The following is an 8,960-nucleotide window of genomic DNA, read 5'->3' as shown; positions in this document are numbered from 1 at the left end:
ACAGGCTGTGCGGGCAGAGGGGCGCGGGCTGGGCTGCGGGTGGCAGACCCGCACTCCGCGCCCCGCACTCGCTCCTACTCCTGCCCAGCCCAGCCCACGCCTGCGCCCGGCGTCCAGCGCCGGACCCCTACTGGCTCCTCGCCGGTTCGCACTAGGCGTAGTCCAGCGGGTCCTCCCGAGTCCCACCCCTACCCGCACCCGGCAGGCCCCTGGCCCCGCCCCGCCCCGCCCCTGCCGGCACCTCCTTCGTAGCCCGCGCTCCTTCGCCTGAGTCCGGCGACCAGAGCCCCGCGCACCGCACGGGAGATCGGCCGAGTCGCTCCCGAGGCTCCGCGCCCGCAGTGTCCCCGCGCCCCAGGCGGGATGGGGCGGCCCGGCTGAGCGCCGCCCCTGCCCCGACACCCTCTGCCCGAGCCACCGACCCTCTTGCCGTGGCCCCAGCGCGCACTGGCGATGGCGAAGGCAACGGCCGGCACCGCGGGGCTGCGATGGCTGCTGCTGCTGCTGCCGCTGCTCAGCGAAGGTGAGTCCTGCGGGCGGCCGGTGCCCGCGGCGCCCGGGGTGAAGTTGGCGCCGCTCAGCACGGCACAGTGGACGCGTTCGAAAACGCCTTTCTGTGTGCGGCGCGCGTTTGCGGGCCGGAGGGGCCGGCGGGAGCGAGGTGGTGCAGTGGGCAGGGCCCTCCGGCCCGGAGCTGGGCGGGTCTCGGGGGAGCGGGACGCAGGCCAGGCTGGGCGGCGGCCGGGGTGGGTGCCCAGGGTCCGAGCCGCAGCCGCGCGTCCCAGCCCGGTGATGCTTGGAGCGAAGCGGACGGATCTGGTTGCGGTTTCGGCGCAGGTTGGGGCGGACGGGTGGGGTAGCCCTGGAAAGCCAGCCACCTGCGCACGGAGTTCAGTTTCTGCAGGAGATGGCGTCCTGGCGCCCATTCCGCGCTCCACATCGGTACATCTCCACCCCCCCCCACACACACACACCCCCACCCAGGCTCTGATCCCCTGGCCTGCCCCGCGGTGCGGAGGACGGCTGCTCTTTTACAAGGGGTTGCTTTTCCCTTGTGCGTCTTTTGCCTCCCAAGTCTTTAAAAACCTAAAAGCCTGGTGTTTCTTGGCAGGATGCCCTCGATGGCCGGCTCAGACTAGCCCAGCGCGGGGGGCAGAGGCCTGCCAGGGTGTCAAGCCCCACAGGGACACCTGAAGGTGCGGCCTGTGTGTCCATATGACGGCTCTGGGCCAGCCTTTTCCAAGAGCTTCTGACCATCTTCGAGTGGGCAGAAAGGCTGGCCACTGCCCCCACCCCAAACCCTAACAGGATGAACCCCAAGGCTGTGGAATCTTACCCTCCTTGGCCACCATGCATTTTACCTTCCCTCAGCAGTGCCTGGCTGATCTGCTCCTGCAGTACCCCTCTGTGCATCCCGTTTCCCTCTGAGAGGGAAGGCGCTCTGGCCACCTTCCCCGGTACTTACAATGAGCTTTCTCTCACACAAACTCTGCGTTCACAGGCTTGCTCAAGGCTTAGTTTGTGTGACTGGGTCCCAGTCTCAAGGAGCAGATAGGAAGCCAGAATGATACCCAGAGTGAGACTCCTTTCTTTGCCCTGGGAAAGAACAGGGCAAGTCCGTTCCAGTATAGGGCCCCTGGGGTTGCAGGTCACAGAGAAAGACAGGCAGGAGGCTGTAAACACAGGCAGGGCAGAAGCGAAGGGGAACAGGGTGTAGTGAAGCCCTCTCCCAGCTCTCAGGCTGCAGCTTTGTAATTGTGGGCTTTTGGTCCAAAGCAGCGTGTGCGGGGCAGCCTCGGCAGCCAGCAAAGGGGTGCCTGCCAGAGGTTTCCCCAGTGCCCTTCCACTGCCTCTGCTTAACCAGCGTGCCCAGTGAGGCTGCAGGTGGCTGGACTGCGGGGTCTGGCTGCGAGGGTTGGCCTGTGGCACTTGGCAGGAACAGGTGGCTTGTCTACACCCCTGGCCCATGGAGTTGGGTGGCCCAAGACAGGCTCTCCAATCCAGGGAAAGTGAGCCTCCCACCCTGCCCTTGGGATGACCAAGAACCCACGATTGGTGGCACTGAGAGTGGAGAAGTGGCCCCACAGCACCCTGGAGAAGACACCTGGGGCCTTTGGAGAGGCCTGTGGGTGCCCTTTGGAGCTGTAGAGCCTGACTCTCCACGAGCTGCTCCAGGCTGCCACTCCTGTGCCTGCCTGCCGCTGCAGAGACCCACCCAGGCTGGGAGCAGCTGAGCCTCGCGCTGAGCCTCGGGCGCCCTCTTGTGGGTGCGGTGCTCCAGTGGCCTGGCCTGTTGCCTGGAGGATGGTCCGAGTAGAAGATGAAGGCCATCTGCCTGCTGGCCAGACACTCCCAGAGGCTGAGGCTGGAAGCTCCGTCTGTGCTGGGGGGCTGGCAGGAGGGGGTTCGGAGGCGATCCTAATAAAGAGGCAATGGCTAAGACCAGCCTCAGGGCTGGCAGGGCGGGCTGGAGGACCCAGAGAGCCCAGAGCAAGGCCATGGAACACAGACGGACAACTCCCCTACTCACCACCCCCCACCACCACTCCCCACCCCTCGCCTCCACGCCCCATGTGCACACTTTCATGATTTGTAACCACACACACCTTCAGAAAAAGGTGCCAACGCACACAGAGCAGGCAGACTCCCCACTCACACCCTTGCATCCATGCTCACCCTCACACTCCGTCATCACCAAGATACACTCCTGCCCCTTCTCAAGGGTGTGTGTTTGTGACCCCTGTGGACACACACTCCCACAGCACGGCCTGGCCCTTCACACTCCACCCTCTCCCTGCCTCTCGCACACACTGGGCTGCTGCATGTGCACACAGGACGTACCCTTCACCCCCACACCCATCTGCCCCCAGTATCCTGGAACCAGGGCTAAGGAACCTCCGTCTAAAGGTTGTTCTTAGAAGAGTTTCTGGTCTTTTGCTGCTCAGCACAGGTGCAGCCACCCTGTTACGTAGCCGAGGAATCAGAATCCCGGCTTCTGGGGCTCCCCCTACATGTTGCAGGCTGACCCCATACCAGCACCATCTTCCTGACCTGCGGCTCCTCCTGGGACTTACATCTCTCATCTTCCTGCCTGGCTTCTTGAGTCCCATTTTGCTCGTCACCTCTTGCTACAAGGAAGGACCTCCCCTCTCTGCCTGGGGACCCCCAGACCTTTGACTCCCAGGCACCAAAGAAGGGAAGACTTTCCATGACGCGGCAGGCCCCTCTCCAGGCTGCTGGGCCCACCCCTCTGCAGTGGGGCCTGAGCAGGCGCTCCTGCCTGGACCGGCAGGCAGGTACAGGAGCAGCCCCTGGCCAGAAAGGTTACTCCATCTAGTCTTCATTTCTCTGTCGCCCCCTCCCCTCTCTGTGGCCAGGGCCTAATGGAAAATGGCTCCTGCTCTGCCAGGCTCACCTGTCTTCTTCCTGCTCCACCCTGCTAAGCCCCTCTGGTCTGTGCCCCACACTGGCTGCCCAAGGCCCTAGCAGGGCCCAGCCACCCAAGGACATGGGGTGGAGCCACTGGTGGGCTCCTAAGGGTGGGGCCTGAGCACAGAGCACAAACAGGGGCGTTTATTGAGCCTGTTGCTTCATTGCCTTTATTCTGCAGAATTGCTGTAACGATGGCCAAGTGAAGCACTGTTTCTTTGGTGATGTGAAGAAAATGGGCTGCATCACCTAATGGGAAGCTAATGGCCTTTTAGCCAGGGAAGGAGAAAACTAATTAAAAATTGTGGTATCTGTTCAAACAGAGCCTGAGGTGCCAAGGTGAAGGGCGGGCCTGACACGGCCACCCCCTCTGCAAGCTGAGGGCCCCCTGGTCTTCTGGCTTCACCTGAGTGAGGCCGGTGCCAGCAGCAACCGCACCCATGGGGGCTCACAGCCTGTTGGTCCGTGCTGAGCACTAGCTCACTGCTTGTCTGCTAGCCCACTGTGTCCTCCCAAAACCCTGGGGGAGGTGCCTTGTTGTCCCATTGCACAGGTGAGGAAACTGAGACGCCCAAAGCCTGTGAACTTGAGCCCAAGGAGAGGACTTACTGAGTCCCCAGCCCCGGCTCTCTGGCTTTCAGCAAGCCCCTTCTCGGGGCCAGCGGTGGTGGGGACCAGGGGTAGGCTGAGGAGGTGTTCTGGGAGGGCAGGTGGCCCTGCGCCTTCTCCTCCACCAGTGACTCACCTGTCGGGCTCCGGGGCTGCGGGGACAGTCTGGCCCCGTGTGGGAGTGAAGGGTAGCCCTGGGCGAGGTTGCCTGAAACGGGCCCCTCTGGGTCTTGGCTGGTTTCTCAGGTGGGACTGCTGCTTTCGTTGATGCCTGGGCATCCTGTGGGCCTGGGACTTCCACCAGGTGTGGCTCTAATCGCTGGCCCCAGGGGAGGGGACGAGTGTGCTCTGGCGTGGCAGGAAGAGGTCTCTGTGCTGGTGGCACGGCCTGGAGTGTGTCCCCTGCACACACCCTCCGCCCAGGGGCCCAGCACCTGGCAGAAGCCGCTGTGCTGAGGAGAGAGGGTGGGGACGGTGCTGGGCTTCGGAGGGCCTGGGTGCAGCCGGGCACCCTTCTCTAGGGCCCTTCTCCCCTGGGCGCCAGGTCAGGCTGGGAGAAGAAAGTGCCCGATCTGCACCCAGAAAAAATGGCGGAGTTGGAGAAGCGCCCCCCAAAGGAGCACCTCTGTCCTGTGGAAGTGGCTCCATTTTTCCTGTGGAGCCCCTTCTGCCTCCCCTGGTTTGGAGGACACTTCCTGGGGTGCAGGTTCCTGACCGTGGCTGCCACTCATCTCATCCCCCACCCCCCATGCTGCCGTCATCATCTTCCTCCTCCTCATTTTGCAGCTGTTTTTCTGAGTGACTCGGTTGTAACAATTACAGTAATAGGTCACACACACTCCTGGGGGCACACTTCCCAGGGCTGGAGATACACAGCAGGGACAACAGGGGGCCCCTTCACCTCAGAGCTGTCACCTGCAGGGAGAGACGGGCAGTGAAGGAAGGGGTGTGTGTGTGTGTGGGTGTGTGGGTGTGTGTGTGTGTGTGATTTCAGATGGAGGTGAGGCAGGAGGCTGGCTGAGGGGAGGAGGGGAGGTCAGTTATACTCAGAGAGGTCAGGCCCAGCGTGTCCCTCTGTGGGCCCGGGAGGTGCTCCTGGAGGACTTGCAGGGGTGAGAAGGCGTAGGCCTCCCCAGCCCACCTGCCTCTCCCTCCCTGCCCGAGTGGCAGAGAGGCAGCCCAGGGCCAGTGCCGGGGCCTAGGGGAGGCTGTGACTAGAGGACCTGCAGCTCCAGGAAACTTGGGAACCCCTGTGGGCTGAGCCCTCCTCCTGCCCTCCCTCCCCACCTGGTTCTCCCACCACCCGCCGTCCCTGAGCTCTGGGGCCAGACGAGACCTTAGCTTCCATAGAGCTCTGGCCTCGCAGGCTGGAGCCCTCTCTGGAGGCTGTGAAGCCAGGGGAACCTCTGAGCATCCACCAAGAGAACCCTGGGCAAGGCAGAGGGGGGCGAGAGGCAGCAGCAAGGTGCCACGGATCCCTTAGCCCCTCCCCCGCGGGAGCCGATGCCCCTAGAAAGTGTGGCTGAGCAGTAGCCGATGCCAGTGGGAGGTGGAGGGGGGCAGTCCAGGCACACCTGGGCCCTCAGAGCAGGTGGCCAGGCTCGAGCAAACACCTCTGTTTGCTTTTGCCTTGCGGGTGGCTCCACCGATACAGCAGATGGGGCACTGCCACAGAAGGTGCCCTGATGGGCGGCCGATGCTGCTCTCCGTGACAGCAGCAGTGTTCGCTCCGCACCTGCTCAGGGGGAGTGCCCGTGTCCCTACAGGCCCCTGTCCTGGGGCCCGTTTCCCCTCCCAGATTCGGGTGCCGGCAGCTGCGCCTCATCGCAGCCGTGAGCCTTCACCCCTCTGTGGCACCGGTGCAGATGTCTGGGTTCTGCAGGGCCCGGGCTCCAGAGGGACAGTGTGGCCCTGGAGGGGGGGAGTGCGGCGAAGCTCCCAGCCCTGCCCGGAGCAGCGGTGTGACCTGGCTCTGCCTGGAGAAAGGGCTCCGCTGCCAGAGCCCTCCGCCCCTGGCCCGGCAGTGGTCATCCAAACTGGTTCTAGTCCACCCCCCACACCTACCTGTGCGGCTGCCGGGAAATCCTCATGACGTTAATTTCCTAAAACTTAACTAATAGCTGGAAAATGCTGGGGAAGATATGTGCTCTTTGTGCCAGGATCTGGGGGTGGGGGTGGGGGTGGGAGTGGGGGTGGGGGTAGGGCTGAGCTGGGGTACACACAGTGACGTGGGCCTCTGAGCAGAACGAGAGTGTTTATGAGTTTCTTCCTGAAACTCTCCTGGCCAGTGACACAGGCAAAGACGTGAGCCGGGCTGGTCCTAGGCGCTGCTTCTGTGCCTGCTCCCCACTCTGCCTCCAGCCCTGGCTGTGCGTCTGCGGCTTCCCATCCTCTCCTTTCTGGAGAGGAGGAAGGGTGGGGTCGGAGCAGGGCTGTGCGGTGGAGTGGGTGCAGGGCCTGCCTGGGAGCAGGGCGAGCATGCGCCAGTGCCACTGGGAGGGGTGGAGCCTTGTCAGGTGGGCGGCCTGCAGGTGCTCCTTGCTGGACCACAGCCATGGCTCCACAAAACCTTGAAAAGCCTTGACCAGGATCCGCTGGGATTTTCTTCACTTCCCTAGCCCCCGCCCACCTGTGTCTGTGAGGGCAGGCGGAACTGCACTTGGTAACAGAGACCCCTGCTTCCTGCCCGCCCCCCCCCATCCCCCCGACTCAACAATCTGTGTGTCTCCTGCTCCTGACACTTCCATCAGCCACTCCACTGGGGGCACACGGTGAGGGGCACAGAGCTCTAAGCAGCCAGGCCTCGTGGGGCCCACGGCAAGCTGCCCACGTTCCACGGGATGGAATCCCGCCACAGCCTCCCGGGGCTCGCCTCTCGGGACTTGTGCCCCCGCACACCTGCACACCTGCTCTTCCAGGCCCACCTTTCCCGAGCCACACAGCAGGCACCTGTACTGGGCCAAGCAGCAGGGGAGGGCAGGGAGAGGGGCAGGGGGAGGGTGGAAAATAGCTTACAGTTCCTTTGAGGTGAGAGTCACACAGCATAAAAGTAACCGTTTTAAAAGGAGCAGTGCAGTGGCGTTTGGAACAGTGTTGCGTGGGCAGCACCTCGGGTGTTACAAAAGGAAACCCCGTATCCGTTAGGCAGAGCTGCCTGCTCCCCAGCCCAGCCCCTGTGACGCCAGGCTGCGTCCTAACGCTATGGAAACGTCCATTCTGGATGTTTCTCGTAAGTGGACCTTCACTGACCTTGATGTTTCTGAGGTGCCTCCACGTTGCAGCTCACATTGGTATCTCATTACTTTCTAAGGGTAATGGTCCATTGCACGTGAAACCACATCTATTTATCCTTTCATCTGTCGATGGACACTGGGGCTGTGTCCCCCTCTCGGCCATTGTGAATAGTGATGCGTGAACATTCATCTGTTTGAATCCCTGCTTTCAGTTCTCTGAGGCGTGAACCTGGGAGCGGAACTGCTAGTTCATAGCGTAATTCTAAGTTCTATTTTTTGAGGAACTGCCAAACTCTTCTCCACGACAGTCAACCCATTTCACATTCCCACCAGCAGTGTGTGAGGATGCCAGGTCCACCACATCCTCCCCAACACTTACTCTCTCTCTTTGTTTGTTTGTTTGTTTGTTTGTTTGTTTTAATAATCACCCTAGTGAGTACAAAGTGGCATCTCATAGTTTTGATTTGCATTTTCCTAATGATTAGTCACGTTGAGCATCTTTTCACTGGCTTCTTGGCCACTTGTATCTTTGGAGAAATCTATTCAGGCCCTTTGCCATGAATTTAATTGGGCGATTTGTCCTTTTGTTGTTGGGTTTACTTTGCTTTATCAAATCTCCAAGTATTTCTGAGAAGCAGTGTCATCAGTGGTGTTCCTGTCGGTGTCTGAGCCGCCGGTCCCTTTCGGGGAGGATATGAGTTTATCTGACGTCCTCCTGTGCGGGCTGAGTCACCATGACCCCACTGGGACCCTGAGGACACTCTCAGAAGACCTGGACCCTAAAGCCACATTGAGATCAGACGTCCCAGAAGCAATGTACAGCTTGTGTTGGACCCTGAGCCTAGAGACTGCCCTGTGGAGGACAAGGGGGAGGACGCGGGGCCGGGAACCAGTGACCCACCTGACCTGGCAGGGCCCAGCAGCAGGGGAACCTCGGGCCGCCTTGTCTGGCTAAACCTCAATCCAGACTCTAAAATAACCAGGCAGATGGGTTGCCACTGTGTGATAGCAGCTGCCATCCATTGAAGGGATTTGGGGGGACAGTGGTGCTTTATTGAAGCGTGCCCCCCACCTTGCACAACGGCAAGAGCCCAGCATGGAGGCCTTGACCAAGGACTAGCAGGAAGCCTTCACAGGCCGGGCAGATCCGACTCCACAGTCGGGAGGGGGAAAGGAGAACTGGATTCTGCAGCGCTTCCAGAGAGTTCTCCCGAAGGAGCATGGGCCGGCTCCGCCCTTTTCTTTCCACTTCCTCCTGTCACCTGAAATCTCTCCTTCAGATTTAGGCTCATGTTTTCTTGCCTTGTCAAGATGCCTGGGAGGACATGTGTGGTTCTAATCCTATTCCAGCTCCACATCCCTCGCCCCACAGGGGCCACCTAGGCTAAAGCCCACCCCCAAGTTCCATCCTGCCCCCATGCTGCTGGTCAGGAAGCTCAGCACAGACATCTCAGACTCAGTAAGCCAGCTTGTGATCTGAAAGGAGCCTCAGCATCAGGTGCAAGCCTCCCATTTCTCAGATGGGGAAACTGAGGCCCCGACGGAGGTGTGAGCTGTCACATGTGGGGGAGGCACCGTTAGAGGACTTGGTTGCCATAAATCATTCTCCACACTCCCTCCAGACCTGGGACTGGGTTCCTGCCCCCCCCCCCCCCCCGCTTAATCCTCATCTGAGGTATTTTTCTTTTT

General features: G+C 61.2%; 1 protein-coding gene across 12 annotated transcripts in view; it reads left to right on the top strand.

Annotated features, from left to right (window-relative positions):
• Positions 1 to 453: 453 nt before the first annotated feature.
• RET (ret proto-oncogene) overlaps positions 454 to 8,960 on the top strand; it is a gene marked incomplete at both ends in the record, with an annotated part of 47,923 nt that continues 39,416 nt past the window's right edge. For all 12 annotated transcript variants that reach the window (XM_081105114.1, XM_081105112.1, XM_081105111.1 and 9 more), the window contains one exon: positions 454 to 523. In XM_081105114.1, the coding sequence (XP_080961240.1) occupies positions 454 to 523 (70 nt within the window). The remainder of the gene's footprint in view (positions 524 to 8,960) is intronic.

This window comes from Myotis nattereri (assembly GCF_964212035.1).
Source record: "Myotis nattereri genome assembly, chromosome: 13".
Classification (NCBI taxonomy): Eukaryota; Metazoa; Chordata; class Mammalia; order Chiroptera; family Vespertilionidae; genus Myotis; species Myotis nattereri.
The sequence above is the reverse complement of the archived record's forward strand: the minus strand, read 5'-3'. Positions and strand labels throughout refer to the sequence as shown.